General features: G+C 34.2%; 1 protein-coding gene across 4 annotated transcripts in view; it reads left to right on the top strand.

Moving 5' to 3' along the window:
• Stxbp5 (syntaxin binding protein 5) overlaps positions 1-18512 on the top strand; it is a 172013-nt gene that overhangs the window by 79878 nt on the left and 73623 nt on the right. For all 4 annotated transcript variants that reach the window (XM_071612926.1, XM_027939502.2, XM_027939501.2 and 1 more), the window contains exons 10-11: positions 15499-15653; positions 16376-16448. In XM_071612926.1, the coding sequence (XP_071469027.1) occupies positions 15499-15653; positions 16376-16448 (228 nt within the window). The remainder of the gene's footprint in view (positions 1-15498; positions 15654-16375; positions 16449-18512) is intronic.

Genomic DNA, 18512 nt, shown 5'->3' with positions numbered 1-18512 from the left:
CTGGAAAGTGGTAATAATAATACTAACCAACTCCTAGAATTGTCATGAAGTTTAGATAAAGGTATAAAACCGTCATAACATGCTCTTTACACATTAGTTGTCTCATGTATCAGATGTTTCAAAACAGCATTTGATTACCTCTGACAAACATCTGAAATGCAGTTATTCTTTTATTTTGCTGACAAAAACAGAGGTACAAGTGCCAAGGTTGACTAGACTTCATAATAACTACAGAAATATATTATTCCCTAGATTGAGAACCATCTTAACTGAAAAACACTGATTTACTGCAGTGATTTACCAAAACAAAACAAAACAAAAAAAACAGACATCAGATAATGGTGATCCATTAGTGTGTTGTGAGAATAATTTCATTGGTTATGACCATGAGTTTTTAATTGAGACAGTAAAATAAGAAGTAACAGTGTACTGCACATCAAGGGTAATTGTTCATGAAATTTTTGTGCAATTTTTATATCTGTATACTGGATTGTGAAATAAACTTCACTTCTTATTATAGGTCATAATGAAAATATTTGAAAGCCATGATTTACTAGAAATAATTGAGGTTTTGATATTTATTTTTATTTGTTCTTTTTAGCTATACATGACAGTAGAATCTATTTTGATATATTCTTTTTCTTTTTTTTTTTTTTCAGTTATAGACAGACACAATGCCTTTATTTTATTTGTTTGTTTTTATTTGGTGCCAAGGATCGAATCCAGTGCCTCACACTGCAAGGCAAATACTCCACCAACTGAGCTACAACCACAGCCCCTATTTTGATATATTTATATAAGCATGGAATGTATCTTATTCTAATTAAGATACCAGTCTTTGGATTTACAGGATGTTGAGATACACTGTGGTGTATTCATATGTGTAAGGAAGGACCTTATATATTACAGATAACACCTCAATAGGAAAGTTATGTCACATTCATTCCACTCTCTTTCCTATTCCTATCCTCCCCTTCCTTCCCTCTACTCCCCTTTGTCCAATCCATTGAATTTCCATTCTTCCTTTCATCCCTTGTTGTGGGCTACTAGCCACATATCGGAGAGAACTTTTGATCTTTGGTGTTTGGAACTGGCTTATTTCACTTAGCATGAGAGTCTCCGGATCCATTCAGTTATTGGTGAATGTCATAAAGTCATATTTTATGGCTGAGTAATATTCCATTGTGTATATATACCACAATTTCTTTGTCCATTCATCTGTTGATGCGCATCTAGGTTAGTTTCATAGCTTAGCTATTATGGATTGTGCTGCTACAAAGATTGATATAGTTGCATCACTGCAGTTTTCTGATTTTAACTCCTTTGGATGTATATTGCAGAGTAGGATAACTGGTGGTTCCATTTCTCATGTTTTGAGGAATCTCCTTACTGCTTTCCAGACTGCCCTAATTTGCAGTCCCACGAACAGTGTATGAGTGCACCCTTTTCCCCACCTCCTCACCAACATTTCATTGCTTGTATTCCTGATAATTGCCATTCTGACTGGAGTGAGATGAAATCTCACTGTAGTTTTAATTTGCATTTCTCTAATTGATAAAAGATATTGAACATTTTTTCATATATTTGTTGACCTTTCATAGTTCTTCTTTTGAGGAGTGTTGTTTAATTACGTTGCCCATTTATTTATTGGGTTATTGGACTGTCAGACTTGATTCAAATCCAGTTCTGTCACTTATTAACTGTATTATCTTTAGCAAGTTGCTTTACTTCAGTGAACCTTTTTCTTTATGTGCACAGGAGTAAAAGAAATAATGTGTTTGGAACATGATAGGTATTTGATGAATTCTAATTCCTTCCCTTTCTTACCTCTTCGCTTTGTTTTCACTAGTGGACTACATAAGATATTGTAGACAGGGCCACATTTTGAACAAGAAGCAAGTTGGTGGGTTCATATTGTCAAATGGATATTCAGATGAACTCCTCAGAGTTTTGTGCTACAGAGCATTAGAAGAGTTAGTTTCTCTTCAGATAGGACCTCCATTCAATCACTACCTTTAGGGAAAGCATCTTTGTCATAGAACCTTAAAGCTAATGTTATCACAGTTAAATATAACAATTTAGTCACTTGGAAAATCACACTGAAGAAATTAACTTGCTCCCTTTTGTTATGGTACATGCTATGGCAAATATGCACTAAGGTCAACCTTTTATATTGTAGAGCCCAAAAAGGACGATTTTTAGGTTTTAAAGGCTATATAACCTTTGTTGGCAACTACTCAACTGCTCAACTCCACCTTTCTAGAAAGACTCAGAGCAGCAATAGACTTAAAAAAATGAATAAAATGTAGTTGTGTTCCAATAAAACTATATTTATTGACACTGAAGTTTGAATTTTATGTATTTCATGTGACGTGAAATATTCTTTTGTGTGCTTTATCCTCCAACTATTTGAAAATGTAGAAACCATTCTTGGTTTGCAAGCCATATGTAAATTGGTGGCCACTTGTAGTTTTGCTGACCTCCGACATATGTGCACATTGTTGCTACACATACATGCTTATGATATATTTGAATTTATGCACAAGAAACAGTACTTTGTTTTTTGTTTGTTTGTTTGCTTGTTTTCAGTTCCTTTTTTTTCCCATATGGTACTTGTGTTTGCTTTCAAGTGGTTTGGAAAGTGAGATGGTTTCTTAAATTTTAGTTTTAATGGAAACCTAAATGTATAGGTGAGTTACCTATATAGAATGTGAAAAAACAGAGTATAATAAAAATCCAGTGTACATCGTTGTTATTCTGATTCTGAAAATTTCTAAAAGTCTATTTTAGTATGATTCTGAAACAGTATCACTGAGTTTCTCTTACTGTTTGCAAGGCCTGATGCCAAGTTAGAGAATTTTGACACTCTGGAACCAAAAAGCAAAGTCCCTTGTACACAAATGTGCTTATTTCCCCAGAACACAGGCTTTCTTTTTTATATTTTTTTCCTTTTCAACTGGAGTTTGTTCTTTAATTACTATACCTTTTAACACTTAAGCTGCATTTAACTGTGGGTCAGTTACTGTTCTAAGTGCTTTACACATGCTGATTCCTTGAATTCTAGCAATAGCCCTGTGAAGCAGGTAATACCAGTATCCTTCTCTTAAAGATGAGAAAACTGAAGCAGAGAGCGTAAGTAATTTGCCAAACATTATACAGCAAACAAATGGCACCACTTGACTTATGAGACTGTATTCTTACTCATACTGTACTTCTTTTTTAAAATCCATTAAGTCCCAAGTTTTGACTTCTGTGAATATAATAAATATTCAAATATTATTTCAAAAATTATTGTAAGTGGTGCATTTGTTGCTCAAGTTAAGTTTTTGTAGATGTTAAACATCTGGGACAATGCTCTGTGTTCACATTAACCATTATTCTACAAAATCATACTCCTCCCCACAGACACACTTAAATTGCCTGCTAAAACTGCAGATGGTGGAATTGTTCACTTCATTTACAGAAGTATTGACTATTAAGAACAGTGTACTGGGGCTACAGATTTGGTAATACAGATTTGTTTATATTTTCTTTCTTTTATTATCCATGGAGTCTCTGCTCTGTGTTACCAATGCTTTGCATGAACATTTGTTCTATAGGTACTCTCTGTCCTCCATCCCAATTCTTGCTGAGCCATAGCAACAAGGAGATAAACTCATTTTGATGGCATGCTCATTTCCAGAAACAAAAGTAGATCCTTCTTGCAATTTTATGCCCTTAATGGAGACAAAAATCACCTCCTATATCTTGAACTGAAGCCTCTTACGTAAAAGGTTTAGCTTTCTTTCTTTGTAGAAAATGGAACCAAAAAGCAAAAGTCCCTTGTACACAAAGGTGCTTATACACAAAGGTACTGTATGCCAGGCATTCTGCTGTATGTTGAGTGCATTATCTTTCATAAACCGTATAACAGCACTGTTAAATGGTACTTTCATCATCTCCATTTAGGGATATGTATACTGAGTTTAGAGAGGTGAAGTAACTTGAACTAAAAAGTGCTAAGGCTGGAGTTTGAGTCCAGATTGACTCAGAGGTAGCATGGGTTAGGGATTGAATCATCCTAATGACTGACAAGTCATTCAGTTTGTCAAATCCTGGATTGTCTTTTAAATTTGTTAGTCTATCAGATCATCATCCTAAATTTAATTAGAGTCATACTAAATACAGCTAATCACATAATGTGAACTGAAAATGAGAGATCTTTCTTTGCCTCTAACATGTCAGGTAACGTCATGTAACTAGTTCAGTTACTCAGGGTTTGAGAGTTTCTTGTCACTTCAGGCCATACATTTAAGTTTATGATATGATAACCTTTGCAGTCATTGCATTTAGTCTTATGCTTATTTGGGTCCATCCAAACTAGGATGGACTGATTAGGTAGAGCTCTCACTATCCAATCATTTTATGTCAGAACATTCCTGCTTTAGCACAGTAACTTTTGGGGGACACCTTATATCCAAACCAAAATAACCTCTTTGAATCTTTAAACTTTTCATATTTGAAATGCCTCCTTAGTTAACCTTCCCACCTGTTTCTTCTCACTTTTACTGTGTCAACTAAAAGGTTTTGATCTTAAGTTGGTTGATTTTTATCATTTTCTTCAGGGATTGACATACTATAATCCATTCCAGATTTCCCTATAACATCTTCATTCTTTCAAAACAAGGACATTTTATTCCAGCATTACTTCCCAAACATCATACCTAACTAGGAGAAGTTTCATGTACTTTCTTGCTTTTCTGGAGGGAGTGGGGGGATACTGGGGATTGAACTTAAAGGCATTCAACCACTGAGCCACATCCCCAGTTCTATTTTGTATTTAATTTAGAGACAGGGTCTCACTGAGTTGCTTAGCATCTTGCCATTACTGAGGATAGCTTTGAACTGTGATCCTCCTTTCTCAGCCTCCTGAGTCACTGGGTTACAGGATGTACCACCGCGCTCAGCTGCTTTCTTACTTTTAAGATACCACTCGACTTACATTTCCTTGGCACAATTGTGAAGTCCTCTCTCTGCACCATATAATAAAGTAGAAAATAGCTTTGCATGTAGTAAATGGTCAAATGAAGAGAACAGGCCACCTCATAGAGTGATATTCAGAACTTCTGCTACTTTTTCTTAATCATTTTTGTTTTTAGGGGAACTCTTATAATTTTTTGGTGTAATCCTACATCACTAGAAAACTGTATCTAATAGATTGTTAGATATAATACCTTGTGTAGAAGTTATATAAGTGTATGCCCAAGATCAGATTTTTAAAAATTTTTTATTCTAATTTGTTATATATGACAGCAGAATGCATTACAATTCATATTATACATATAGAGCACAATTTTTCATATCCCTGGTTGTATACAAAGTATATTCACTCCATTCATGTCTTCATACGTGTACTTAGGGTAATGATGTCCATCTCATTCCACTATCTTTTTTACCCCTTGCCCCCTCCCTCCCCTTTGCCCTATCTAGAGTTCATCTAATCTTCCCATGCTCCTCCTCCCAACCCCAGTATGAATCAGTCTCCTTATATCAGAGAAAACATTCAGCATTTGGTTTTTTGGGATTGGCTAACTTCACTTAGCATTATATTCTCCATCTCTATCCATTTACCTGCAAATGCCATCATTTTATTCTCTTTTATTGATGAGTAATATTCCATTGTGTATATATACCACATTTTCTTTACCCATTCATCTAGTGAAGGGCATCTAGATTCGTTCTACAGTTTAGCTATTATTAATTGTGCTGCAATAAACATTGATGTGGCTGTGTTCCTGTACTTTGCTGTTTTTAAGTCCTTTGTTTATAGACCAAGGAGTGTGATAGCAGGATCAAATGGTAGTTCCATTCCCAATTTTCCAAGGAATCTCCATACTGCTTTCTATATTGGCTGTATCATTTTGCAGTGCCACCAGCAATGTGTGAGCGTGCCTTTTTCCCCACATCCTAGCTAACACCTTTGTTGTTTGTCTTCATAATACCTGCCATTCTGACTGGAGATGAAATCTTAGAGTAGTTTTGATTTGCATTTCTCTGATTGCCAGAGATGTTGAACATTTTTTTAATATATTTGTTGACTGACAGTATGTCACCTTCTGAGAAGTATCTGTTCAGTTCCTTGGTCCCTTGTTGATTGGGTTATTTGTTTTATTGGTGTTTAGCTTTTTGAGTTCTTTATATCCTGGAGATTAGTGCTGTATCTGATGTGCATGTGGTAAAATTTTGCTCCCAAGCTTTAGGCTCTCTATTCACCTCACTGATTATTTCTTTTGCTGAGAAGAAGCTTTTTAGTTTGAATCCATCCCATTTATTAATTTTTGATTTTAATTCTTGCACTATAGGAGTCTTACTAAGGAAGTGGGGGCCTAATGTGATATGATGGGGATTTGGGCCTACATTTTCTTCTATTAGACCCAGGGTCTCTAGTTTAATTCCTAGGTCCTTGATCCACTTTAAGTTTTGTGCATGGTGAGAGACAGGGGTTTAATCTCAAATATTAGATTTTTTTACTTCTAACAATTTCACGTGCTAAGATCCCGCCTGTATTTTTTAAGGTGTTTCCTATATTGCCTTTTTAAGGATAAAGGAATTTTATCTTTACTATTGTTATGGTTTAAATGTGAGGTGTCCCACAAAAGCTCATGTGTAAGACAATGCAAGAAGGTTCAGAGAAGAAATGATATGGTTATGAGAGCCTCCACCCCATCAGTGAATTAATCACCTGAGAGGATTAATTGAATGTAACTGAAGGCAGGCAGGGTGTGGCTGGAGGAGGTGGGATATTGCAGGTGTGGCTTTGGGGTGTGTATTTGTATTTGGGGAGTGAAGTCTCTGCTTCCTGATCATCTTGTGAGCCACTTCTCTCCACCACACTATTCCACCATGTTGTTCAGCCTCACTTCAGCTCCAAAGAATGGAGCTGGCTGTCCATGGCCTGAGACCTCTGAAACTGTGAGCATGCAAATAAACTTTTCCTCCCCTAAAATTGCTCTTGTTGAGTCTTTCAGTCACAATAGTGGAAAAGCTGACTAAAACAACTATTAAATTAAAACTGCTCTTATGTATTTAAATAAATCTAACCATATACAAGTCTATTTGGATATCTTAAATACTACAACTACATTGTGTACTCCAAAATGACTGCTCTTCCTGGAAAGTCAGCATGGTGTGAAAATACAGGTTCAAGTTCAATTTGTATCTGCATGCAAAGCAGCAGTGCTTCATAGGAACTTTACAAATTTACTTTTTGCAGGCAAACACTCAGCTCAGCATTTATGTTTTCGTATATTACCCACACATTTGTTTATGCCTCTGTGTCTAGAAACCACTAATTAATTTAACATAATAGAATAGTGGTTAATAGTCACTTGGTAATAATTCTTTTATTTCTGAAATCCTAAAATAGAATTAACCCCTTCTACAGTTGTCCAATTTGTAAATTTATCAAAAGAGACAGCTTTACTTAAGCATAATTTTTATTTTCAAAATTGTCATTTTTTTCTTAAGTTCTTCAAATGTCTTTTGCTTATTTTACCTCTGTTTATTCATCCTACTTTTCCTAGTACTGAATTTCACTCTGAGCTTTCCTATAATCTTTTCTTTTAGAGCTGTGCCTTCATGATCTGTATTGATTCTCTGGCATATTGTTAACTCTATTGTTCAAAGAACAGTTTTCCCTTCATTATTCATCTTATTCACATATTTTCCATCTTTCTCCAAAAAAGTGTTCCCTTTTGGTCTGTACATAGACTGAATAACTTAGTAAATACTCACTAATTGTCCTTTACTTTTACCTGACTATGGTATATGTTAATATAAGTTTATATGATTTAGATTGTGTCTTCCTAGAGGCAGAGATCAAATCCATATAAAACAGTGTCTACACTAAATGATTTTGGAAACTGTATTCTTATAAATGAGCTCCGAAATTATATTTGTAACACTGTGAAGACCATATATATAGTCCATTTAATCAGAAAATAATTTTATATGACAAAGACTACATTAGAGCTTTTACTTTTATGTTTCCTAAACAGTACCTAATTGTTAAAACAATTAAACTATTGATACAAAAAGAACCCAAAGTAATGGACTGATATTAATTAATGTTGTATTCCTATGAATTAGAAGATATGAATGACTCACTGAATTAGTATCTCCAAAGGATACATTGTATTATATGATGTGAATATTAATTCAAGTTGCTAATAATGCAACCAGTGTTATTAAAAGTTTTTAAAAGTATTGGGAGGCTGACACACTCAATAACTTTTCCACAATTCTTATTTTTATTTGAAAGCCTAGATTTTATCACTAGAAACAAATGTCAGTTTGGGGGTTTATTTTTTAATGACAGACTCAACTTATTCATTTTTGAGAAAATGTCAGTTACCCACGCCTAAATAATGACTGTCTAACAAATCATTTTTTTTCAAGGAAAAATAATAGTAGTTAGTTCATTGGATTCAGCCAAATCATTGCACAAGTGCCATTCTCTAAATATGTTTAACTGCATATACAAAAGTGTAGTCACACTAATCAGTGGCATTTTAAAGTGTTTATTAAGGGGAGCCTCTTTAATCTGTGGCAGTGCAGAATACAATGCCTAGTTTAGTTAGGTACCTCTGCTTTGATTCTTGTTGACATGCCAGTATTTTTTATCTACCTTCTATTACTTTTGGCCATAATTACAGGTCAAGAAATGTCTTACTCTTGTAATGAAAATGTTTTGACCTCACAGACTTCTGGGAAATATCCTGGCAATCTGTAGAGATCTCATGGACCTTTTAAGCATTGCTGTAGCATACTGCAGAGCAATAAGAGGCTATGCAAAATTAAATATATTGAGATTCCAATATTTTTATTCCTAAAAGGATATGAATTAGGGCCCATTGCTATTAACAATTTAATTTAGCACAATAGAAATTATATTGACAAAACATTTAATATAAGATTATATTAAAATTTTAACATTTTATTCAAATGCTATATATGTTAATCCATTCTATCAAAGTTATTTTAATATTACTTTAAAATTAGTCTTTAAATGAATAGGAACTTGCCTAAACATATCAGGTTCCTTTATTTTTTTTCCCCAAAACCAAAATTCTTTTATCTGTGTTAGTGAAAAAATATTAGGATTGATAACTAGGAAACATGCTTTGAAAATATAGCTACAGTATTCTACATGAACTTCCTAAAATTGATAGAGGTGCAGAGCTGAACTAGAAAGATACTGAAATATCATCATCAAACAAGTACAATATTAGGTACTTTTTTGAAAATGTATTTTGTACTGAGCACTCTAATAAATATAGCATTTAATCTTCACAGTCTTTGAAGTGCTTATCAGTTAAGAGAAAGCTGATGGACTGACCATTAAAACAAGTTGTTCAGCTAGGCCTGGTGGTGCACACCTGTAATCCCAGCTGCTCGGGAGACTGAGGCAGGAAGATTGCAAGTTCAAAGCCAGCCTCAGAATCTTAGTGAGGCCCTAAGTAAGTCATTGAGACTCTGTCTCTAAATAAAATTTTAAAAAAAGGGTTTGGGGATGTGGCTCAGTGGTTGAGCGCCCCGATTCACTCCCCAGTATTGGGGGGGGGGGACAAGACACAAAGTAATAGAGTTGGGATTTGAACACAGTTGTATTCTCCATGCCACACTCCATTTTCATAATGGTTTCTTCTGCTAACCTGTTATTGCCCCCTTTCAGCTCAAAACAGACCTTGAAGAATACTTGTCATAACTAAGCAGTACTCTATTTTTGTCAAAGAATTGTCCTTGGGATCAGCCTACCGACCCAGGTGTTCCCAGCTAAAAAGGTATATTAAAAAGATATATAGTTTCAGAGTGAACTCCACAGAGCATGAAGGGACTATGGGGCCTTGCAGTAAGATCCTCAGTAACATTTTCATCACCCATACCACTTCATAGGGATGGTTAAGTCAGGTCATATTAGATTATTAGAAAGCTTAGTTTTTGTGTCCTAGACTAGTGGTGTTCGAAGTGTGGCCTGTGAACAGCTCCTGTCTTCTAACTGGTCTGAGATAAAATACATATAGAAATCAATATTGAAAGTGTAGAAACTTGCATGTTGTGTAAAATTATTGCAACATTTACGTGCACATTCAGTTTGTGTGTGTGTGTGTGTGTTTGTATTTATTTGTTTTACAAAGGCATTGATTTGTGATGAACTGAAAATTTTAAGTAGTTCTTGACTATAGAGTTTGCGAAGTCATGTTCAAAAGTATAACATTACATGATTAGGAGAGTATTTTTAATTCATCTCCTGATGTTTTAAATTTTATTTTATTCTTCTTGGCTCTTAGAATCAGTGTTTTTTTAAGTCTGTTTTTTTTTTTATTATTGCATTTTGATTTGATAACTCAAAAAGCCTAGTAAAAAGAATGTATTAATATTTTTTAGTATGCTTCACAAGTTTGGTTTTTATTTAGACCATGTGTGTTAGTCAGTTTTCCATCACTGTAACATAATACCTGAGTTATTGGCTCATGTTTTTGGAGGTTTCAGTCTGGTCAATTGGCATGTTTGGCCTGTGGTAAAATAGCACATCATGGTGGAAGTGTATGGCAGAGGAAACTGCTCACCCAATGGCAGCCTGGAAGCAGAGAGAGAGAGAGAGAGAGAGAGAGAGAGATACCAAGTTCAAATATTCCCTTTAAAGGCAAGCCCCCTGTGGCCTCACTTCTTCCCAGTAGGCCCCACCTCTTAAAAACTCTACCACCTCCCTATAATGCCACAGCCTGGGAACCAAGCCTTTCAACACTCTTTGGAGTCACTTATCTAAACCATAGCATCATGTCTGTACATGAGTCTACTACATATGATTAGCTTAATCTAAATTTTTAGTTTTTGTGAAAAAATAGACAATTTAATACTGAATACAAGGGCATGGATCTCCATTAGAACATTCAAATTAAATGTTGATAATTTTCATTAGAAATTTGAAGTAATGAGACTCTTAAAAATTTGATATAGAACTTTAAAAAATGAAGTGGTTACTCATTTAATAAATATGTGTGTCTTTGGGTATTGTGATAAGCGCTGGGATTAGAGTGGTAAAGTTTAGGTATCAGTTACCAGTTAGCTTACAAGAGCTAAGGTTCATAAAATTGCACTCATTCAACATATAAATATTTCTCTGAAAGAGAATTGTATCTTTCCGTCTGAAAGAAATTGTTGAAGATTTGGAAGAGTAGTAATGTAAACAATGAGTGATGTAGACAGTGGCATATGATATTAACAACTTAGAGCTTAATCTATAACTTTTAATATACATAGAGATAGTGAATAATACATGTAGGGATAGTGATTATACAGAGTATAAAAACTACCTTGGACAGTATTTCTCAAATCTAGCACTATGTTGGAATCACCTGAGATTCTGGGCCCCAGGTTGAAGTATTTCTAGTTCACTAAGTCTAATGGTGCTATGACCAGCTCAGCTATAGGATTAGTGGTATTTCAGATGTGTGTGTGACAAACATTCTACTATTTTGGCCACCTAGCCAGAGCTACAAAGGTAAAATCTACAAAAGGAAAGTAGATAAAACAATGGCAATTCATTGGGTAAATACAGAGAAGAGTTTGGTGGAAGGTGCTTAGAAACATGGAGGAGTGGACTCCCTCCTCAGTGTGGGTTGATTAGGTTAGGCTTTTGTGAGGAAATATTGATTAAACTGATTTTTAAGGAGGAATAGGGATTAATCGAATATAAAACAAGGAAAATGCTAATTGAACATTTTATCCAAATGCTATATAAAGGCCAGAACTAAGGTCATTGTGGAGATGGGAAGGAGGAGATCAACTCTGGAGATCCTAATTGATAGAGTAAATGGAATGTATTTATAAGATCTGGAGTCCATCATTCATTACCCATGTGTGCCTTGCTCACTGCTGCAGTCACACTAGTCTTTTAGTACCTCAGATACACCCTGCTTATTCCTGACTTGGGGTCTTTGCAGCAGCCGCTCTTTTTGCTTTGTACCTTCTTCTACCTCCCAACCCAAGCTCTTTGGCTGCCTTCTGTTCATTTGTCACTAGCTCACCAGTCATCACTTAAAGGGCCTCTTCTGATCTCATGGTTTTACTCTAATTTCTCTGGCTCTACCCTTGCATTCAGCCTACCACTGTCCTTGTTTTATTTTCTTTGAAATACTTATCACAGTATGCTGATGTCTGCCTGGACTAGACATGAGAGCACTTGTTTATTCCTAGGAACACAGGCACTCAAGAAATATTGAGTGAATGCATAAACACTATTATGGAATTGGATTAGGTGTATTACTTATGAATGATTTTTTGGATAGAGATGGTTTCTTTAGGCAAGGAACACTCATAGAGAAACCCAGCTTCAACCAAAATGATTCTCAAGGCCAGACTAAGGTTAACCAGAAGCTAAAAGCATTTATATTCCATGAAATGCCTAGCCTCTTTAAAAAACAGCTGGAATTACAAAACTTTCAAAGTGACATCTTTCCAACCTAGATGTCTTCCAAAATAAGAGTCTTAGTTAACATCCAATATTATGAAAAAGGATTCTACATCTAAAGTAATAGAATAAAAATTACATTACATCTATACCTTCTTATAACCTCAAAAGGCTTACCTTTTAAATACATCCTACTGTCATGTATATCTAAAAACAACAAATTTTTTTTTAAAAAGGCTTTCCTTTTTATTTTAAAAAAGAACATCAAATATTCTCCAAGTTTACTCTTCAAGTTTGGGTCATTATAATGAAAAAAAAATGATGTATGGGTTTTGTATGTTGGGTAGCTATTTCTTCAATCAGACATACAATTTTAAAGAAACAGCACTTAGCAAAAGTTTAAAAATAGTAAAAACAGGGTATTTATTGCTGGGTTTGGCAAATTTATTCAAAAGAAAATTACCTTGGTAACACGTCAGTTGACATCCTTAGTCTATATCTTTTATTCATCTACATTTAGAAAAAAATATATAGGCAGCTTGCAGAACCATAGGGAAAAAAAATAATTCACCTTCTGAGGATAAACCTAACTAATTGCCATAGCACTATTTAAGAATGTATAAAGTGGTCACTTAACCCAGTTTGATCTCCATGAGTGCTTTTTGGACATTTTATATAATTCAGTTGATATCCCTATGTTCATAGTTCTGGTAATAATAATACTGGTTTACTTTTCATTGGTGAAATAAAATTTTTAAAATGGATAATTGTGTTTTTATATTTCACATAAAATACCTGACCCAGGCATCCCAATCTGTAAAAGTTTAACAAACATTAGTTCCCTGTTGAACTCCTCACCTTTTTCATGGTATTTTTATGTTGTTGTATATTGCTATTTGAAGGTATAGAAAAACTATATTCTTTTTGTTCATTATATGTGAAAAAAAGTGGAATGAAATTAAATATAGATTCCTAATCATAGTCTTTATAATCGCAGTATGCTGAGAGGTTGAAACACTAAATATATAGATTTGGTTTTATTGAGAATGAAATGTAATGTTACTTCAATTTAGCTGACAAAATAAGAATACCAAAATTAATTTAGGGTTGAAAAATCTAAATGATAATACACTAAAGAATGATTAGTGCAACACACATTTCTGTTCATTCGTTTGAGAAAATAATCTAATTAGTACCTAGTATGTAGCAGGCACTGTTTTGGATACAGTAATGAACAAAACACATAAAAACCCCTGCCTCGTGGAGGACACATTTTGATGAGAAAAACACTAAGCTAAATAGATAAATTAGTTCTTAGTGATAAATATTGTGGAAGAAATAAAGCCAGATGTATGAATTGTCAAGATCATTGTACGGTCAGTGTAGCTAATAAAAAAAGAAAAAAGCTAGGATGGAATGTAGGATGACAGTGTAGAATGACAGTGTTGCTTAAAAAACTGTGATATCACAAAAATTATGTTTTATATTTTTAAAAAGATTAAATTGCTAACTATAATAATCATTTCAGTTCTTCATCTTAAAATTTATATTTGCTTATAAAATACACATCTGTATAACTGTGAATTGATTTTACTGAAGTTTATTCTTATTTTAGATAAAAATAAACATGATTTAAAATTTTTTATTTTTTTCACCTACACACCATGAAGGAAAATTTTCACAGTGGATGACTGAAGCACTGTTCAGTTTAAGAATCACCTGAAGTTACTTATCTCTGTCTCCATTTTATACGTGTGGACACTAGATGCAAAGAACTTAACAAGCTGTCCAAGTTCACATAGAAAGTAGCTAGAGATGAGATTTAAATTAAGATGGTTTCTAGTTTCAGCACCTTAACATTATTATACACTGTTTTTTTTTTTTTTTTTCCGGTTTTAATATCTTTTTTTTCATATGGTGGTGAGGATTGAACCCAGTGCCTCACATGTGCGAGACAAGCACTCTACCCTGAGCTACAGTCTTGGCCCACCATTATTATACACTGTTTTTTTTTTTTTTTTTTTAATGTAAGGACTTTAAAAATTCAGTGAATGGGAAAGAAAAGGATAATATGAAAAATAGGCTAGGAGGAAGATTAACTTACTGGCCTTAGTGTAAGCATGAGCAATTTAAGAAGTCATAAACAGGAGATTTAAGAAAATCATCCATAGGCTGGATGCCATGGTGCACACCTATAATCCCAAAGATTTAGGAGGCTGAGGCAGGAGGATTGCAAATTCAAAGCCAACCTTAGCAGTTTAACAAGGACCTAAGCAACTTAGAGAGACCTCATCTCAAAAATAAAAAGACCCGGAAATGTGGCTCAGTGGTTAAGTGTCCCTGGTTCAATCCCTGGTAACACCCCCCAACCCCCAAAAAAAGTCATTTAGTTTTAGTAATTACTAGCAGAGAGACAGAAAAGGAAAATTATAGATTTGTAAGGCTAATTAGACATAGCAAACTGGCAACTGATAGGATGAGTAATGGAAGCTAAGATTTGAAAGTATATCTGCCAAGGTTCCAGAAGAAAATTAAGACCTACAGGAAATTGAGTGACTCTTCTCAGTTCTCAGGGGTGTTTTGTAACTAGTGATTTGATACATCTTTGAAAAGTAGATTTGTTGTCAAGGCAGTAAGATTCTCTTGTTAAGTAGACTTTGTTAGGGCTAGAAATAAAAGTATTATACTCAAAAGATTTGCCTGAAACCCAGAGGAAATTTTATGACAGTTTTGTATAGGGGATTTAAAAAAATATATATATATATATATATATATATATATATATATATATATATTTTAGTCACCCAGGGGAGGTTAGAAGAGTCAAATGTGGTCAGTGTTCAATTTTTATTGTAGTTTAATTTTCAGAAATTTACCTGGGCCTTAAACCTAGTCTAATTAAAACCACCACATGACTATTCAGTTTTATGACAAATAAAAGTTGTAGAATTTGAGATTTTTATATTTCACTAAATAAAATTTATGATGCAGCAATAAAATAGTCCCCACCATGCTATTTGTAATTCTAACTATTATTTTATTTCCAGGGAGCCTTTTATTATTTTATCAGGAGGTTTGTCATATGATACTGTAGGAAGAAGACCTTGCTTAACAGTAATGCATGGGAAAAGTACTGCTGTGCTGGAGATGGACTATCCAATTGTTGACTTCCTGACACTCTGTGAAACACCATACCCAAATGGTAAACTTTGCATCATTAAAACTCATTACCCATGAATATTAATACTGAAAACAAAGACTTCTGTGTTGTTAAGTAGTTTCCTTATCCTATTTTGCTTAATTTTTTTCTGAGAAACAGATGCTGCCTTCATTACCTTGCAAATTTTATTTCAGCAGTTTGTTTTAACAAACCTTATCAGCTCAGTATTATACATTAGTAAGGGCCTTTGAAAGTTACACTATCCATATTAAGAAACATTTTAAAATTCTGTAGAATATTAGTGTGTTGGATTAGTCAGAGTTCTGCAGAGAAGTAGAACCAATAGGAGATAAATAGAATTGTTCTTGTGGGTATTCATATTTAAATTTTGGTTTTATTGTCCATCCCTGGAAGTTTCTGTGAGCTTCTTGTTTTATTCATTTTAAAAGGGTGAAAGAATTTTCAAGTGTCTTTGGTGGTGTTGGGATTGAGCCCAGTGCCTGGCACATGCTAGACAAGGGAATTACCATTGGTCTATACTCTCAGCTCACAAAAGTGAAAGAATTTTGAATGGATTATTAAATAGATTTATCTCATCTAAAATATAAAATATAAGCTTTAAATTACATGCAATATCATATAATCAGAATATTAAAAAGTAAGAAACAATATAAAACACAAAAAATAAGTAAATGCTTATTATCTAATTTGCTGTCCTCTTGTATATTTAAAACTTTTGTTCATGCATTGTTTTCCTATTCCAGATTTTCAAGAACCGTATGCTGTTGTTGTTCTTCTAGAAAAGGATTTAGTACTTATAGACCTTGCACAAAACGGGTAAGACAATTGTGTGAGCATTTCCATCAGTATGTGGTCAACAAAAGGTTGCTTTTATCGTAGGATTAGCTATTTTATTTCTTCAAAAACTCTACATTTCTCTCTATAACGTTGATCTGTATAAAAGTCCAGACTCACCTTTCTAATTGCCCTGCCAAATTTCTCTATTATATTTAATCTCATAGAATTTTCATTTCTTAATTCAAAGTTTATTGGATTTCTTACATTTCATATGTTTCACTTCTTCAACCTGAAGTAACACAAAATTAACTTGCCCAAAATTGATTCCATCACAATTTATATATAGATAAATAATCTCTTTTAGTCTCCCTATCTCTGTTTCTCTCTGTTGCAATTGTGGGACATACCATTGTCAGATCCTTTCCAGCCTGTTCTCTTACTATCCTCAACACAGTTGCTTTATTTCTTGGGAAAACTGAGCTCTGTGTTAGATATATATCATACTTCACATCTTCTCTTATGTAACTCCCTGTAATGGACTGCTCCTCCTGTTCCACTGAACTTTCAAAATCAGCCGCCTTTTCTTTTTAAATATATTTCTGTCCTCTCCTTACTAGATATATCATATCTGATCTTTAAGTCCCCCATCACAGTTTCTTTTTGACTTATTCTGGCATTTGCTGTGTTCTATTTTTTCATCTTAGATGGTCATAAACAGGAGATTTAAGAAAATCATCTGTTTGATTTGTTTATTTTGGAAGCACATTGTATTATTTACTACTGCCTCTAAAGAAAGTATCATTAAGCATGGTTTTTATTGAGTTTACTCATTGAATGTTTCAGTGTTTCTCTATCGAGGGTGAATTTGCTCCCCAGGAAATATTTAGCAATGTCTGTGGAGGCACTATTATTAGAAGGTGAGGTGCTACTGGTATATGGTGGGTAGAAGACAGGGATGCTGCAGAACATCCACAATACACAGGATAGTTTCCCACAATAAAGAATTACCTAGTTTAAAATGTGAATAGTATCGAGATTGGGAAGCCCTGAAATAGATGAACAGTATTATTTATCTGATTTTGTAGGAAGTTCTAATTTTACTTAAGCTTATTTCCTGCTACTTATAATAAATAGTAAGGTAACAATCATAAAGTACTTTTTTCTTTTTTGAAATAATAAGACCATTTGAAAACATTTTTTTTTCCACATGACATTCCTAGAATAACTTCTTTTAATGTTGTTATAAAACATGGACCTGTGGCTCAGCTGAATAGCCAAGGCAATTTTTTCATATGTGTCACTCAGAATAGGAGGCATGAGTTTATGAAAAAGATAGGAAAAGGAGAAAGTGGAGTGAGTGGGTCCTCTCAGAGAGGAGGATGGCATGCCCTCCTGTCCTCTGGATTTATTGGGGGTTCCAAGGAAATTTCCAGAAAGTCATACCCAGGTTCACCTCTTGACTTTTGACTGGTAGCAAGATGTCATTTCTGCAGGATAACTGGAGCTCACTTTGGCCCATGCTGATCAGTTCTAATCGGATATTATGGTTAAGGGGAATTGAATTATCCTTTTCTCCCAGAGTTCTGGCATTTGGACTGTGAATCACAAAAGTCTCCCACTTCAGGGCAACTTGTGTTCTTTTGATCAGTATTTTGGGGCCTGAGTTCCTCCTGCAGAAAACAGGTTTTTTACTGAGGAATGTAACATATCCTATTGAATTAAGCCAGACAGGGCTGCAGGCAAATTATTTTTATTAAAAAAAAAAAAGGAAGTGTGTCAGGGTAAACACGGTGAACCCAATTTATTGAATTATTCCCTTAACCTTATGGTCCCCACTGCTTACAACTGCTGTTTCATATCAATATGATTTTCTTTTATTTTCCCTTCTTAGGTAACTTTTTAAAATAATTGAGACTTTGTACAGGTGATCTCTAATGGAATATAGTAAAGTCAAAGAAAATATTATGCAAGTAACCTGTGATGAGACATCTTATTTAGCAAAAGTACCAACTAAATGTATAGAAGAGTCTTGAGCTAAAGAAAGACCTGTGTTGTAAAGAGATGAAAGTTGCTTGACTGCACATTTTTGTTTGTGTTTTGTCT

The sequence above is a fragment of the Marmota flaviventris genome, chromosome 6 (genome assembly GCF_047511675.1).
Source record: "Marmota flaviventris isolate mMarFla1 chromosome 6, mMarFla1.hap1, whole genome shotgun sequence".
Classification (NCBI taxonomy): Eukaryota; Metazoa; Chordata; class Mammalia; order Rodentia; family Sciuridae; genus Marmota; species Marmota flaviventris.
The sequence above is the reverse complement of the archived record's forward strand: the minus strand, read 5'-3'. Positions and strand labels throughout refer to the sequence as shown.